Here is an 18384-nt window from a genome sequence, read left to right as displayed (position 1 = left end):
TGTTTCAAAAAATAAATGGGCTCTACTTTTAAACATTTAAATCTTTTTAGGCTTTTAGCTGATTTTTCTAACTTTCAGAGATTGAATTTTCCAAATCTACGTTACTAGAAAAATCTGTGTATAAGGTATAAAACATATGTAAAGATTATGACAAATCAATTGGAAGAAGAAAAAAAAAACAATTTAAAAACATACTAAAAGACATTGAAAACAATTGGCCAAAATTTTGGTATACAAAAAGCCTACAAGCTTATTAAAAATGATTAACCTCAGGAGTAATCAGGAAAATGCAAACTAAAACCACATGAGATATCCAATTCTCTCTGGAGTCAACACCCAATTCTCTCTGGAGTCAAACATAGGGAGATATTAGCAGTGTCTGTTTAATATATTCACTGTATTCTATAGTGATTCATATAACAGATTATACTTGTAAATCACTTTAGTCCAAAATTAAAATGCCATCACAATATGGCCCAATTTATCCTTTTGTGATTTTACAGATCTCACATTCTTTGTTCTCAATGAACACCTTTCCCCAGACACAGTTGAGGACTGGCCATTCTCTTTCTTTGTGTTAGTGTTCCCAAAATTTTTAGGCCAGCATCCTCTTGTTCTATGCACCACCTTAAATTTCTCCCAGTTTTATTTTTTTCAGTGATAATTAATTAGTTTTTCACTAATTTTGTAGAAAGTTGATATTTATTATGATCCATCTTGAGTTTGAAAATCTGTGTACATATGTATCTCTATTGGTAGATTATGAATAACTGTTGGTCAAAAACAAACCCTTCTTTATATATCATGACTTAAAATAGACTTTAACATCACAGGTGCACAATATTTTTTGCATAAATTTGGTTTTGCAATTTACACATTTGTTTATAATTAACTTTCTTCAAATTTAAGGGAGAAGTTTAAAAAAGGGAGAAGTTAATTGTAGCACACGAATATTATGTTAGGGAAGATAGCAGAAAATAATTTGAGGTAAAAATAAGATATTCTTCTTTTCTACCTGTAGATTATATTAACATAGTTATTTTCTTAAGGGTTTACTAGTGCTTTTAGTATTCTGATGATTACTTTAAACTCTAGACAGAGTTGGTATTTATTATTGTTATTATTATTATTAACTAATATTATTATTATTTTCTCCAAGACAGTGTCTAGCATATTGTAGTGACTTAAAATGTGTCAAAAGAATTATTGTATGATTTAATTCTTAAGAAATTAACTAAGAGAATACATGATTAATGTGAAATAATAAATTATGTTTTATTACATTTTTAAAGGAGTCATAAGAATATCTTCTAAAATGGATAGAGAACTGCAAGATGAATATTGGGTAATTATTCAAGCCAAAGATATGATTGGTCTGCCTGGAGCTCTGTCTGGAACAACAAGTGTATTAATTAAACTTTCTGATGTTAACGACAATAAACCTATATTTAAGGAAAGTAAGTAGAAACATCTTGAATTTTCATTAAAACATAATTATACTTACATTAAATATATGCAGATAGTAGGGTTTGCATCTAAAGCACTACAAAAGCACTAAAATTGTATAAAATAAATTTGTCAATTATTCTATATGTGATTATTTTTATTAGTGTGAAAAGACAAATATAAATGAAAGACTACTGTCGCTTTTTAAATTGCTTCTATAACAATTTCCACAAACTTCATGTCTTAAATTATTATCTTAATGAAACCTGTTGCAGGTGTCACCATATTAAATTCAAGGTGTCTGTAGGGCTGTGTTCCAAGGATCCAGGGGAGAATCCATTTCTTTGGATTTGGTTGATGACAAAATTCAGTTTTTTATGTTTATAGGATTAAGGTCACTGTTTCCTTGATGGCTGTCAGCTGAAGGACACTGTTAGCTCCTTAAGGCATCTTTCTGATTCTTGTATAAACTCATTCACCTCAAACACAGCAAAGGGTGTTAAATCCTACACACACTGTCATCTCTCTGACCTGCACTTTTGCCTCTTCTTCACTTTAAGGATTTATGTGATTAGATCAGGCCCACTTGGATAAACCAAGACAATCTCCATATCTCAAGGTCAGCAAATTAGCAATATGAATTCTACCTGCAACATTAATTACCTTTTTTCACTTTATGTAATATATTCACATGTTCTGAGGTATTAGAACACAGATATTATGGGGGATTTATTTTTTTGTCTACTGTCAGTAATTATCTCAAGTGATACTATTTTATTTTTTAATTTTAATTTTGTTTGATACATTAAAACTAAGAACAAATAAAAACAATTCACCTATTTCTATATTCACCTATGATTTATGCATATGAATATACACACACACACAATCTTTCATATATAAGAGAGATCATATGGTCTTTGTCTTCCTCTGACTTATTTCACTTAGCATAATGTCCTTGAGGTCTATCTATGTTGTTGCAAATGACAAGATATCATTCTTCTTTATGAATAAGTAATATTCCACGTGCATGTGTGTGTATGTGTGTATCATAATTTCTTTATCCATGCATACACTGATGGGTATTTAGTTTGTTTCCGTATTTTTTTTTATTTTTTATTTTTTTATTTATTTATTTTTTTTTATTTTTTTTTTTTATTTTTTGTTTCCGTATTTTGACTATTGTGAATAATAATGCAATGAACATGATAGTGCAGATACCTTTTCTAATTAGTGTTTTCATTTTTTTTTGGATGGATTCCCAGGAATGGAATTGCTAGATCATAAAGTAGTTCTATGTTTAATTTTTCGAAAAACTACCATACTGTTTTCTATGATGGGTACACAAATTTATTCCCACTAACCATGCACGAGGGTTCCCTTTTCTCCACATCCTCACCAACACTTCTTATTTCTGGTCTTTTAAATAATAGCCATTCTAACAGATGTGAGGTAATATTTCATTATGGTATTGATTTGCATTTCCCTGATGATTAATGATATAGAGCATTGTTTCATAGATCTGTTAACCATCTGTATGCCTTCTTTGGAAAAATGTCTGTTCAGGTCTTGTGTCCATTTTTAATATTATTATCATTATCATCATCATTATTATTATTATTATTATTTGATAATGAGTTGTATGAGTTCCTATATATTTTGGATGTTAATATCTTATCAGATATATAATTTACACATATTTCCTCCCATCAGTAAATTCTCTTTTCATCATTTTTTTTTGGATGGTTTCCTTTGCTGTGCAGAAGCTTTTAGTTTGGTATAGTACACTCAATTTTTCTTTTGTTGTTTTTGTTTTTGATATTAGATATAAAAAATCATAACCAAGACCTAGGTCAGGGAGCTTACTGCCTATGTTTTCTTCTAAGAGTTTTATGGTTTCAGGTCTTAGTTCAAGTCTTTAATCCATTTTGAGTTAATTTTTGTGTATGGTGTAAGATAGTGGTCCTGTAACATTCTTTTTCATTTGGTTGTCCAATTTTCCCAATAGCATTTATTAAAGAGACTGACATTACCTATTGCACATTTTTGGCTCCTTTGACATAAATTAACTGACCATATATGTGTAGATATATTTTACTTTTGTTGCATGAATAGGTCCCAATTGCTCTAATAACTAATAAATACAAGTTAAATCACGTGTTGTGTTTCAGAAGGAGTTTTTTGTGAAAGTCTGGGAGAAATTATTTTTTTCTTAAGAGATTCCCCTCCCCCCAGGGGATTCTTTCTTAGCAACAGAAATGCATTTACAAGCAATTCTAGAAATCATGAGCAATTATCATGATAGGTGGAATATATAAGCATGTATCAAAGAGAAAAGTAGATCACACACCGACATACACACACACACACACACACACACACACACATCCCCCTAAGTGATGCAGACTTGATGCAGTTCAGCTAATTTGTGCAAAGCCCAGAGTTATTAGATCTTCTGACTTTTAAAAAAAATATAAATCTGGATGTGGCCATTTTTAAAAATAAAAATCATATAGATTTAAGGTATGCAATATGAGGTATGATGCAACTTTGTATCATTTGAGTCACCGCTCTTGATTTCTTTATAAGTCAATGAAACAGCTCCTCTTTAGATGGAATTTAGTTAATAAGGCAGCAGTTTGTGACCTTCATCTCCATGTTATAAATGCATCGTGTATATGACTATCTCTACAAAGTGTGTGTCCTAAAGACAAGAAGGTGATGTGTAATGTAATCTGAAATACTCAGGACGTTATGAAATGACTGCCATATAATAAATACAGAAAAATATATTGAATAAATCTAGTCTATGTTTTATTCAGATGAAGGTGAAATAATAAGTTGAAGAATCTGGAAGGCAGTATGCCCAAAGAATGTTTGTTGAGACAAAAATGCCCTTGAAGTTTCTGCTGCCATCCTTATTTCTTTTCATTTTTCTTAACTTTAACATCATGAACATTGATAAACATAATATCTATAAGTATAAATAACAATGTATGTATACATTGACATATATCTGAACAAATTAGAATATTTAAAATAGTTTCTAAAATTCTTATAGCTAACCACATCCCTCATGTAAAATGATAGCATTACTATTTTCAAATTTGAGTGTGCTGAACATGATTCTAGTACCATAAAGTTACCTCACTCTTTAAAATAGTTTTCTCTGTTTCCATGCCACACCATAATCATGTGAATAAATGTGTATTGGCAGTTGTTCCAGAACAGAAGCATGCTGACCTCCTTATTCTTTAAACTATTTTCCCTGATTTCAATCCTATTGTCCTCCTCTCATTTTAAATATTTAATACATATCTCCTCTGAAATGTACAACCTCCCCTCACCTCTCAATCAAGGGCATCTACTCTGCCTGTTAATTACTATTAACATTCAAACATGTGGTTGTCATTGTTTTCATCTTAAAGACAAAACAAAATAAATACATTATTGATTCACTTCTGTATCTAGCTAATCATGCTTCATTTTCTTTTCCGTTAGAGAAAAGAATTTTTAAAATGTTGAGGGGTGCTTGGGTGGCTCAGTTGGTTAGGCGTCTGCCTTGGGCTCGGGTCATGATCTTAGGGTACTGGTTTCAAGCCCCGTGCTGGGTTCCCTGTAAGCAGGGAGTCTGCTTCTCCCTCTCCCCTTGTGCGTGCTCTCTCTCTCTTTCTCTCAAGTAAGTAAATAAAATATTTAAAAAATATGAAATGTCAAACTCATTATCTTATTTGCTGTCTTTTAAACTCTCTGGAGACCACTCCAGTAGAGTTTCATCCACACTGCTTGGCCAAACTGATCCAGTCGATTCTATCAATAATCTATGTGCAATCAAATCCAATAAATTCTCAGTCCTAATACAGTCGTTTTTCAGCAAGATTTGATAGGGATTACTCCGTTCTTATGTGCTTTTTCATCCATCTCAGTGGTCACTTTTTAATCATCTTTGCTTCCTCTTTACATTTACATACTGTAAATTTTGTGTATTTCTACTATCAGGCCTTAGAATATCATTTCTCATCCTTTTTCATTCACTCCTTGACATTCTCATCTGGCCACATGACTTTAAATGCTACCTCTATGCTGACTCTCCCAGATACATACCTCCAGTATAAACCAACCCCTGCACTGAACTACACATGTGTATATACAACTGTCTAGTCAGTATCTTCATTTATGTGCTATATATATTTAAACTAGACATATATTTGAGTTTCTGATCATGCCTATCTTCTCCTCTAAACCTCTTCTTTTCATAGCTTTTCTCATTTCAAAGACTATCAAACCCAGCCTTTATATTGCTCAGGGCAAAATCTCACCCATTCAATTCAATTCAGACAACCCAACTTTGATTACACTGAGCCAAATCCACGTCAACTCTAATTTCCAACTCCGACTGAATTGAGGATCAATTTTGCAAAATTCTTGCTAGTCTCTGATTTTCAATGTTCTGTGACTGCATGTGCACATGTGATCTCTCTCTCTCTCTCTCTCTCTCTCTCTCTCTCTCTCTCACACACACACACACACACAAACACACACACACAATCTCTCCTAATAAAAAGCAAAACTTATTTGTTTAAAGATTTTGAAGTCACCTTCCCCTCTATTCTTTCTCTCATATCCAAAATTCAGTCCTCTGCAGATCCTGTGGGCTCTTTTAAAAATACCCCTAATCTGAATATTTCTCAACAATTGTATTTGCAACTGTGGTTCATACTACCCTCTTAATTTGTCTCCATTATTGTCATAGGCTTCCATCTAGTCTCTCTGCTTCCACCTCTATTCTCCTCTGGTCTACTTCCAACACAACTTGAGTGACTTTGCTGAAATGCAGGTCAGATTATATCACTCAAATGTCTTACCATATCACTCACAGAAAAAGTCACAGGCCTTAATATAACCTCCATTGTCCTAAACAATTTGCCCTTATCCAGTCCTGTTCCATTACTTCTGGGAGCTCATGTACTAGCATTCTACCCTTTTTTTCATGGACAAACCAACATCAGGCAATTGACCTACCTAGGTCACTGGAAAACTTTAATCACTGGTTTTGTGGCCTTTTGGCTCTCACTTCCCTCTTCCTGAAATTCTGTTTTCTATAGTATGCATTTTCCCACAATGGAAAATCACACAACCACTTTGCAGCACAGTTAAGCTGTTGCTTTCTGAAGATTTTAAAAATATTAGCAACTTTTAAGTGACATTTCACCCATTTTTTAAAAAGAGAGGATAATCTCACAAGGCAATCTGTGAAGTGACTTGCTATATTCTAAGAAAATCAATCTCTTTAAAGAAAAATTTTATTACATGTTCCTTTTTTAAATTCTACCAAGTTTCATTTCTTTTTTTTTTTATAAAGATGTATTTATTTGAGAGAGAGAGAGAGAGAGAGAGAGACAGACAGAGAAAGAGAGCATAATTGAGGGAAGGGGCAAAGGGAGAGGGAGAAGCAGACTCCTTACTGAGACAGGAGCCTGATGTGGGGCTTGATCCCAGGACCCTGAGAACGGGACCTGAGCGACAGTCAAATGCTTAACCAAAGGAGCAACCCAGGGCCCCCAAGTCTCATTCTTTAGAATAATGACATATATTATTATTCCCCACATTTTAACATAAATCACAAATAATAACTTACAAATGGCTAACTCTTTATCATCTTTATGCAAGTTACTTCTGAAAAATAAAGGAAGCAAAGCTAATTGTTTACATTTATGTATTTCAAATATAAGTGCCATTGTTTTCATGTAACCAAAAGGATGGGGTCATCTGATTTCAGCATGGTTTTCAAACTACTACATCCATTCACTAAGTCTTGTGGATCCCCTTTTTCTTTTTCTTTTCTTTTCTTTTTTTTTTTTTTTCATTTCCACTATGGCCAATGGACTCAGGCTCAGAATCTAAAAATCAGACTATTATACTTACAGCTCACTTATTTATTCTCTCCCATCTCTAATTCACACTTACATTTACTAGTAACTTTAGGTATCAGAGTGAAGTTGAAAACTTAATTGGGATGGTTGAAGGATATAATAAAATAAATCCAAAAATATCAGCAAAGGATCCATATGAATAGAAGTTTGGAAAATATATGTACTGGTGATAGGACTTCCTAGGCTATATTTGAGAGACATTAATAGATGCTCAAGTAGGATATTAGGGAAATACAGAATACAGATTACAGAAAGAAGAGATAGATTAATGGATGGATAGATAGATGTTAGGGAGATAGATATTGATCTAGGAAAAGTTAACTGGTAGAAAGTGAGGGGGTATGGGTTTTCATAGTCCACAAAAAAAGGCACTAAAATTGAGAGTTCCTTATGTTTATTATTTGTGTGAAGTATCTGCATTTTGTTTTTAAAGGGTTATACCGCCTAACTGTTTCTGAATCTGCACCCACTGGGACTTCAATAGGAAGAATCATGGCATATGATAATGACATTGGAGAGAATGCAGAAATGGATTACAGCATTGAAGATGATTCACAGACATTTGACATAATAACTAATAATGAGACACAAGAAGGAATAGTTATATTAAAAAAGGTAGATATATTTATAATATTTACTTCACAGATGATAAAAATAAAATCAGAAATACATATACTTATTTTGTATAACCAGTTAGTTATTGCTTCATTAAGTAATTGAAATGAGAACTGAATTGAAATGTGATTTATGGTTTAGGGAGCAAAGGAACTCAGAGATGAGACAGAGTTATTACAGAGTCTCAAATTATTTGTAGAGTAGTTTTTTTATTATTTTTTTAAAGATTTTTAGAGGACAAGCTTTTTGGAAAGATCTTAAAATTAATACTCAATCCTATAGGATATTTATGCCCAGAAAGTATAATTTTAATCCTAAAATCCAAAACATTTTATAATAGATGTAAATAACAAAACACAGAGATTTGCTATGCAGCTGCTTAATGATAATATCGGAGGGATCTAAGCAAGTACATAAGAAGCAAAACGTAACTAAAAAGCAACTAAGACTTAATAACCCAAACATTTTTTTTAAAATAATGCCTTGGGTTAATGAAGCTGTTTATTCTTCTGCACACTGTATTTCTTTGTAGAAAGTGGATTTTGAGCACCAGAACCACTATCTTATCAGAGCAAATGTTAAAAACCGCCATGTTGCTGAGCACCTTATGGAATACCATGTTGAAGCTTCTACCACCTTCGTAAGGGTCCAGGTAGAGGATGAGGATGAGCCTCCTGTTTTCCTCCTCCCATATTACCTATTTGAAATCTTGGAAGAAAGCCCACATGGATCATTTGTAGGCATGGTCTCTGCCACAGATCCAGATCAGAGGAAATCTCCCATCAGGTATGTGTGCAAAGCAGCTTTGTATTAATAAATGAGTGATTACAAGTTAGCCTGAAAATAAAATGTCATAGAAATGTAACAAAGATAAATCTGTTATTCCTTTATGTGGCACTTATTAAAGGTGCAACAGTTTAAACCAGTTAACTATTGATAAAGTTGTGGTAAAATAAGCAATTATAGCTGTATAGTTGTCAGTCACCAACCAGAATTCAATGAAATCAGCTCTATTGATTGGGGTGAGGGAAAAGAAACCATTGATTATGCTAAGTCAGAAGCAAATCTGACCAAAATATGCTCTATTTAAATACTACTAAATTAATATTTAAAAATTGAGAAAGCTTTCACAGGATACCCTTAAAATAGTAAACATGAAATTAGTCCACTTGGTGAGGAACAAGTTTCTGTGTTGCAGTTAAATAATATTTACCATCTATTAATCTAGTCTGTTATTTTCAGGTGCTATATTTTCATATTTTTTCAGTATTTGACTGTAGACCTGGTCAGACAGGAATATAAAACCTGTTACATGTCTCCTTCCACCACCTTCCCTTATTCCTCTGTTCTCCATGCTTCACAGTTCTGAGGATTTTACAAACTTCCATGTATTTATTAAGATGTGGCTATTGCTTTGTATTTTGTAGGGGCTTTGATTCAAAGAAGCTTCTTTTAAGTTTTTGAAACAGAGAAATGCTCCCACTTTCCCAGTGTAATTCCTAGTCATAAAACACTGCCTTCTGATATTTAGATATAGTTCCCATTGAGTTATAGTACTTTCTGTAATAAACATAAGTATATATGTCATATTTCATGTATATAATTATAACCCAGTAATTAGATTTTTAAAAGTAGTATATATAGTCACCTATGTATTTTGAGAATACTAAAGAATACATAATTCTAAAATAATGCCTTTACGGATTAAGATGTTTATTATACTATCATTTATAATAAACATAGGAAACAATTTAAATATCTAATCATAGTGGTATATAAGTAGGCGATGGATGATAAATGCTTGAAATGATGCTTATAAACATAGCATAATTTTAAAATAATACAAAATTACTAGAGTTGTGTGTTTACTACAAGTAAAAATATTACCTATCTATGAGCCAAATAATTGAGCCACACCCAAATATTAATGTGTTATGTGTTTTTATTTTTATTTTATTTTTTTTTTAATTTTTATTTATTTATGATAGTCACACACACAGAGAGAAGGAGAGAGAGAGGCAGAGACACAGGCAGAGGGAGAAGCAGGCTCCATGCACCGGGAGCCTGACGTGGGATTCGATCCCGGGTCTCCAGGATCACGCCCTGGGCCAAAGGCAGGCGCCAAACTGCTGCGCCACTCAGGGATCCCTGTTATGTGTTTTTAGTATCACTATTGGTGGTTACCTGATTTTCTACCAAGAATATTTTAGCTAATAGTTTTTCCCTTTATACTGAAATTAATCACTGTAAACATTTTTTAGTGCCTATCAAAAGAATGCTTTTAATGTCTTTTATGGACATTGTTTCATTTGGAGATGCCTTTTTTAAAAAGATTTATTTATTTATTTATTTATTTATTTATTTATTTATTTATTCATGAGAGATACACAAGAGAGAGGCAAAGGCACAGACAGAGGCAGAATCAGGCTTCTTGCAAGGAGCCCGATGTGGGACTTGATTCTGGAACCGAGATCATGCCCTGAGCCAAAGGCATACTCTCAACCACTGAGCCACCCCGGTGTCCCTGGAGGTGCCTTTTAAATAAGACTGCTCTTCATATGTTTGTTAGGATGAAAATAGCCATTGAACACATTTCAGTCGGTATCCACCCACTGTTTTTGTTTTTATGGGTTTCTTGGGGAACAAAAGATCAAAAAAATGTTTGAAATCAAATGCTAAATGACTTCAATGTGACTTTTAGTGTGATATATCTTCCTTAATACTCACTACGTAGCAAGACATACAGAAACCAAAGGAAATTAAAGGGCATTCTATTTTGCCCTCAGGGTGTTTCCCATTTTGGGGAAAGAAATTAACATATAGAAAACAAATTGCATTACACCTAATTCAAATAACTCATATTAACTTAGTTTTTCCCTCCATGTAAGAATTACCTGATATTTCTCCGAAGTATGGAGATTCTCAGGCTCAGTTTCAGCAAGTCTTCAGTGAGATTAACTGGTTTAGCAAAGTATTCTCACCATTGTTGTCATTGTTAAGTGCAGAAAAGCTTGAGAAAATATCCCTTGAACATGAATTATAATAATAAGGTTTGTGGTGAATGTCTAAGAAAAATGGGGTGTAGATATTAAGAAAGAATGCAATAATTAGACCTGAAATTGGTCAGTCTTCAGCAAGACAACTGAGGGCAGGGGAAGAATAGAAAAAAATTAACATTATCAGAAAGAACATAACTTTTGATCCCATAAACATTAAACAATATTATAGGGAAAAGCCATGAATGACTCCAAGCCCAAGAATTCAGACCAATTCCTTAGGAAAGTCCAAACATTCACATAAAAAGATAAATAACCTGGGTAGTCATGTATGTGACAAATAGGAAGAGCTTTGTGGGTTTTCGGGAATATAGGAGTCTTCTGTGGAAGAGGTTGTCGTTAAACCTCTTTCATCTGTGTTCTAATGGAAGCACTTAAAAATCCTTGAAACACCTAGTAGATCTGCAGCCTACTTAGAAAAATCCCCATTTGTTTCTGGGGGTGGCTTTTGTGTGTCTCAGTTGCTTTGTCTGTAAAGTGGGAATAGTACTTTTGTAGAGGCATATGAGGATTAAGAACACGAGGCATAGACATCTGGAGAAGCATGCATGGAAGAACCATTTGTTTACCATTCAGGCAAGAGCTGTTGGCAATGGGAGAATGTGGGCACATTGTATTCATTCAGCATTTTTGTAGGAACGAAGAGTTGCATAAAAAAGAAATCCAAAATCAACCAAACATCAAAACTTCACATTTTAAGCTTTTTAGCTCAAGCTCTTTCTAAAAGGTATTGCACACAACTTTCCTTTCTTAAATCGTGCACGTATTGACTATTTTAAAATGTTACTGATGATGCAAGGTCATGATCTTTAAAACTTTTATTTGAAAATTACTTCAAACATTTAATTGGTTTTAACGAATAATTTATTATAGAAACAGGCTATTCTAGATGCTTAATACAAGATATTAACTATTAAACTACTATTGCTCTTTGCCAACAGATCTGCTTTGAGTAGGAAATGTGACCATTTGTGGATATGGCAGTAAATTGCTTATAAAAGTTTAAAATGGGATTGAATTGAAACCAAATTCCCTTAAAGCTGAATTCTCTGTAATTTCTATTTTAATTCCCCCCTGAACACCAGTCTACAAATCAGTGTGATATTTTTAGAGACCTGTCAATTCAAGATTAAAATATTCTCATCTCTTGCCACATAATTATGGCAAACCTCATTGATGTCTCATCAAAGTCTTCAGGAATATATGTGCAATGAGAAGTCATCATTGAACCCAAGTTATTACTCTTCTTTAATTTTTATTATTAATCATTTGCAAGTAGATAACACATACTGAGTACTTCAAAGGCTTCTTTCATTGTGAGTTTGAGATCATTTTCCAGGCTTTTGCATGAGGGAATTTTATCTGGCTTCTTTCCATGCATGCTCTAACAGCATATTCCATCTACTATCTTACTTTTGGAGGATACACACACACACACACACACACACACAAACACATCTCATTTTTATTAAATATTATCAAAGCATTTTTCTTTAGACAAACAAAACCAAACAGTTCTCATATGTCAGCAATCAGGTAATTATAATATCATGCAGATTTAGCAAGCATCTATATGGGTAGGAAAGAAACTCAGCAGTTTAGGGTGAGGATATGCTTTACATTGCTTCAAAGGAGAAAAAAGGGTTAAGAAGCATTAATTTTTACTGCTATTTAATTGTACTTCTCTTAATTTTGCAAATGACATTTTTACCATTTCTTTTTAGCTAAACCCTTCACTTGTTAAAATTTTCTTTTGGGATTGAGAATCAATTACGTGTTTAGATTTAGCATACATCAATTTAAATCTGAGACCATTTTAGTTTAGTTCTTTTCTTTTTAATCCTCACTGAGTGGAATCTTAAATATATGCATGCACCTTTCTAAAATTGTTCAGCATTACATTATCTATATGGAGTACGCATTTAATTTGTCTAATTGCCTCAAAAGGGTTTTATATATCACAGTTATACAGATAAAATAATAAAATTAAAGAATCCTTTTTCTTTGGTGCAGGTATTCTATTAACAGAAGCAAAGTGTTCAGTATTGATGACAATGGTACAATCATCACAACTAACCCTCTTGATCGAGAGATTAGTGCTTGGTACAACCTAAGTATTACAGCCACAGAAAAATGTAAGTACTCATTTAGGACCACACATTGGCTCAGCATATATTTTCAACCATTCAATAATCTCCAAATGCAGGGAAAGAAGCTAGCTTAAAATTTATTGGAACTGGAGTTAAATGATATATATATATATTCATATATGTGTATTTTATTTTGTCATTTTAGATTACCAGTGTCTATTCATTCCTATTATAGCTTATTTATATACTTACTGCTAAATACTTTAAGATTTTTTATTGTGAAAAATTGAATATAAATTTTGCAAGATTTTTAAAACTGGGATATATTTAATATATATTTTCTATAGGTTCTCTTAGAAGTTATGAGTTTAATGAAAAAAGAAAGTCTTATGTACATCCCCTCCTTCAAAAATTCACCCTTAAAAAATACATATATATGGAAAGAAGTTATAATATTCATTTCATAGGAATCTTCCATTAGAGAAAAATTTCAATTTAGAGAAATGTTTAATTGTCTAGTAATATCATACCATTTAACCATAATCAGTTTAGACTGACTGTATGAGTTCATGAGGGCACTATTCTGGAAATAAAATACAGAATGCCTGTGCCTTGTTCTATTTCTGGATCAAAGTGTTAGCTATATACTTGGATATTAGGGATAGGGTAACACTCCAACACAACCTTTTAAAACTTCAGGCATTTACATATCAATGAAATTATGGGAAAAATATGAAGGAGTCAAACAACTAAAATTCATCGGTACATCAAAAACAGTAATCATAGTCAAGACATTTTCAAATTAAGCTTATAGTGGAAGCTGTGCTAACAGTCACATCTTCAATACTCAGTGGGGACCAATTGTTTTTGTTATTTGTTATTTGTCTTTATTTATGTTTTTTAGTTTTGAGGTTTTGCTTCCAGAATTAGGCAGATGATTCCATTTTCAGATTGTAAAAAGTAGATAAAATTGTCCTAATTTACTACTTGTATAGTGTCTTCAAAATTATCAATTAATTTGTTATTAAGTGAAACAAATTATTTAATTCACGCTCAAAGGAATAGATACAATACAATATAAAAGATGATCAAGATCATTCCCTTTATTTAATTGATAGGCTTACTTTATATGGTTCAGTAAATAATTAAATTTTTGAGTGTGAAATATTCTGGAATGCATCCTTTATAATTGATTTTGCATAAATTTTAATTTACTTTTCTGGCTTGTGTGGGGTTTTTTTTAAACCTTTAAACATATATCTTATTTCTTACTTTATTAAGCAGTTGACTGGGGATATGGTGGAGTGGAAAGCATCTCCTGCATATTTTTTTTTTGTCATGCATTGAATAGCTCTATGTATGGAAACACTGCAGGAGGACTGGGTCTGGGTTTTGAATTTTCCATTTAACTTAACAACAAAGAATAAGAAGCAAATGTTAGAAGGAATGAAAGTCTGCTGTAACAGAAGAAATGCCAAGGCTCTTGGTGTCAGAAAACACAAAGATGTGTATTCTAAAAGCAAGAGGTTTATTCATTGGGTTTTTTGAGAACAAATTATTTATTATATCACTATTTACAAAACTATTGAGAAAAAGAATTCAAATCAGTTCAAGGGAAGGATAGACATCTTTGAAAAATGTGTTTCTCTATAAAATGCTATTTTATCTATTACAAGAGGATGTTTTAATAAATGTATATAAGCTGTGAGCTTATTTTATATTCAAAGGAGATTTTTTTGTGAGAATATATCATTTAGTTTGTGTTAAATTAGAGGTACTACAATGTGAGTTATAGAAAGCAGAATCTTTAAGATGTATTATGTGTGTTCTGAGACACAAAGCATTCTAATATTTTAAGAATGAATAGAAAAAAGGATGAATGAGTAATTGGTATGAAAGGTTGCAAAATAAGTCTATTATGCAATTCCCATTAATAACATGATTATATCAAAAAGATGTCTTGAAGATCTCTAGAGAGACACTGAAATATTTTTGCTTGGCCCTCACCCTTTTTTGGAAGACAGTGGAGTTAAATTGTAGTGTTACAAAATAAAATAAAAATAATAACACAAATCTCTGGATTGCAAGATAGCTGCTGTCAAAAAAATATTCATTCAACATGCATATGTATATTTGCATATATACTACAAAGTATATTATCTATTCTATTTAATTATGTCACTACATACTGTGTTCATAGGTGATATCCAAAGACTCAGCGACCCACTCAACAGAAATAATCAGATGAGACTTAAGATCTTACTGACGTATCACTCCTTACCAGTTGATCAACAGGCTTCACTTTAGTAGAAAAAACAATGGTCCCAAATGTTCAATATAATGTACTTACATATGTGGGTGGGTGTGCGAACAGATAATATTCAGGAAATTGAACTGTTTCAACTATTTACAATATTACTTACTACATAGGTTGCACTAAGACCATAAATATTATAATGTGTATATATTGAGGAAAATAAAAAGAGAATAACAATGACATTAAACCCTGGTTACCATTTATGATTCATGGAGAAAAAATCTGCTATGTCATTTCTTACATTTTTAGATATTTGTTTATAAAATACATAGTTTGCAAAGTGGCCGTGAGTATTGGTGAGTTTTCAGGAATTACATTGTATTAAATAGATTAATTTTATTGCACATACTTATGTAAATATATATATGATTATAAAAGTATATATATATATGAATATATTTTTTGTGTGAAATTCTACATTTAGTAGCATTTTTACAGCTCTTAATAAAAATTTGAGGCAAAGATCACTCCTATTTCAGAGAAGATGAATCTGAAACTTAACGCAGTTTATTTGCCCAGCTGCTAACTGATGAAAGTGGGGATGGATTACAATCATACCAGATTCCAAAGCCTATGTCTTAATCCTATGTCACACTATGTCACGTTGTCACTTACTGAGAATGTAAAAAATATTTGCTTTCAATGTTATCGGATTTAAATATATATATGCAATAATCTTAACCAAGTTTCATTTTACATTTTTATTCTTAAAAAATAAAGTTTAATTGCAAAGTTACTGTACTTAGTGACTCCAGTGTAGGATCTAAGTCAATTCATGTTGTCTGACCATGTCAGGGTGCAACAGTTGATAATCTCTGTAAGTATGTTAGCTAAATTCTACTTTGATACTTGTTCTGACTGTGCTCTGAGGTGTGCTCATCTCATTCTCTTGCTGTCACTTTGTCCATGTTCATTTGTTGATGAAAGCATGTGTACTAGTGATGTGATAGTCATTGAAATGGAAATGATTAATATTTTGAATAGATTTTATTTTATTTTATTTTTTAAAGATTTTATTTATTTATTCATGATAGTCACACACACAGAGAGAGAGAGAGGCAGAGACAGGCAGAGGGAGAAGCAGGCTCCATGCACCGGGAGCCCGACGTGGGATTCGATCCCGGGTCTCCAGGATCGCGCCCCGGGCCAAAGGCAGGCGCCAAACCGCTGCGCCACCCAGGGATCCCTTGAATAGATTTTAAAGAACAGTGTCCTCTTGTGCAAAAGTATGTTAAATATATGTTTTTTAGGGGCGCCTGATGGCTTAGTTGGTTAAGCGTCTTACTTTTGATTTTGGCTCAGGTCATGATCTCAATGGTCAGAGGATAGAGCCCGGACCCGGGCTCACACTCAGTGGGGAGTCTGCTTGAAGATTCTCTTCCTCTACCTCTCCCACCTTGAGCATATGTGCATGTGTGTGTATGTGCACATGCATGCTCTCTCTCTAATAAATATCTGTAAAAAAGACATGTTTTTTTAAAATAAATTTTCTCTTGAAACTTTAAAGCCATAACATATCTATATCAAAGCAATTGTTTTACATTTGAAGAGAGCAAAATAAAACATATGTAACATTTAAAAACAATAGATTTGGGGCACCTGGGTGGCTTAGTCAATTGAGTATCCCGCTCTAGGTTTAGGTTCAGGTCATGATCTCAGGCTCGTGGGATGGAGCCCCAGGAGCTCCATGCTAAGCAGTCTGCTTGAGGATCCTCTTCCTCTCCTTCTGCCTTTCCCTCTACTCATGAGCACTCCCTCTCCCTCTCTTTCTAAAATAAATAATATATCTTTTTATAAACATAAAAACAATAAAATAGTGGACTTGACAACATTTTAATTATTTTGAGGAAAAATAATTTAGGTTGCAAGTAAATTCAAGGGAAAATAGAAGAAAACAAGAAGTTTAATAGGTATGTAATTTTAGATACAGAATTTCATAAAATGTGATTGAAGTTGGTCATTTGATGAAAAAAGTATCAATTTATAAATTTTTAAACCTAAAATCTTGTGGATTATAAAGTATTATATTAAAACAAATAATTTATAGGGATGTCTGACTGGCTCAGTGGGTTAAACATCTGATTCTTGATTTTGGCCCAGGTTGTGATCTCAGGGTCCTGGGATCCAGCCCCTTATGAGGTTTCTTGTTCAGTAGGGAATCTGCTGGAGAATCTCTCTCTCTCTCACTCTTTTTTTGTGTCCCTCTGCCCCCTGCCCCACACTCATGTGCACATTCGCCCTCCCTTCCTCTCTCCCTCTCTGCCCCCTGCCTCATGCTCAAGTGAACTCTCTTTCTCAAATAAATAAATAAATATTTAAAATAATAATAATAATTTATGAATAAAAGAAGATTAAAATGCAATCAAGGAAAACAAACTTGTAAATGCCTGTGAAAGGCAAACTGAATATAAACTGAATACATTTATTTTACACAGAATTTAATACTTAGGAGTTAATCACTGTTTCAGAAATAAGTGATTAGAAATGTTACCAGGTACAGGAATTATACAGTTCATGCTGTTCTGCTCCTGGCCTTTTAAATCAGTTTTCTTAGAATAAAAAAATAATACTTTTAGATAAAAGAGATGATATTCCCTCTGTTATTATTTATTATAAAGCTGAGATTTTAGAACATTGGGAATGAAATTCCAAAATAGAATATAATTAGATAAACATTTTCAGAAAGCTGCAAAGTTAATGTATATTTAACTCATCTTTAAAGATTTTTTTAAATTTTTGTTTCATTTTAAAAAATTGTCTAGAAGAAACTTTTGTAACACCAGGTAACCAATTTTTATGTACTTTTTCTCTCTCTGGGATTTGTTTTCTTGTTCATTACATCATTACATCATTAAACTCATTTTAGAACAATTTTGGAGAAAATATTAGCATGTGCCAGTTTCTTATTAATATGGTATCATCAAAAA

The 18384-nt window shown here is 32.6% G+C and overlaps 1 protein-coding gene across 9 annotated transcripts in view; it reads left to right on the top strand.

The window, feature by feature from the left end:
• Window positions 1-18384, top strand: part of CDH19 (cadherin 19) — a 94999-nt gene that overhangs the window by 41713 nt on the left and 34902 nt on the right. For all 9 annotated transcript variants that reach the window (XM_041739790.1, XM_041739792.1, XM_041739787.1 and 6 more), the window contains 4 exons: window positions 1293-1457; window positions 7813-7994; window positions 8527-8780; window positions 13064-13185. In XM_041739790.1, the coding sequence (XP_041595724.1) occupies window positions 1293-1457; window positions 7813-7994; window positions 8527-8780; window positions 13064-13185 (723 nt within the window). The remainder of the gene's footprint in view (window positions 1-1292; window positions 1458-7812; window positions 7995-8526; window positions 8781-13063; window positions 13186-18384) is intronic.

The sequence above is a fragment of the Vulpes lagopus genome, chromosome 24 (assembly GCF_018345385.1).
Source record: "Vulpes lagopus strain Blue_001 chromosome 24, ASM1834538v1, whole genome shotgun sequence".
Taxonomy (NCBI): domain Eukaryota; kingdom Metazoa; phylum Chordata; class Mammalia; order Carnivora; family Canidae; genus Vulpes; species Vulpes lagopus.
The sequence above is the reverse complement of the archived record's forward strand: the minus strand, read 5'-3'. Positions and strand labels throughout refer to the sequence as shown.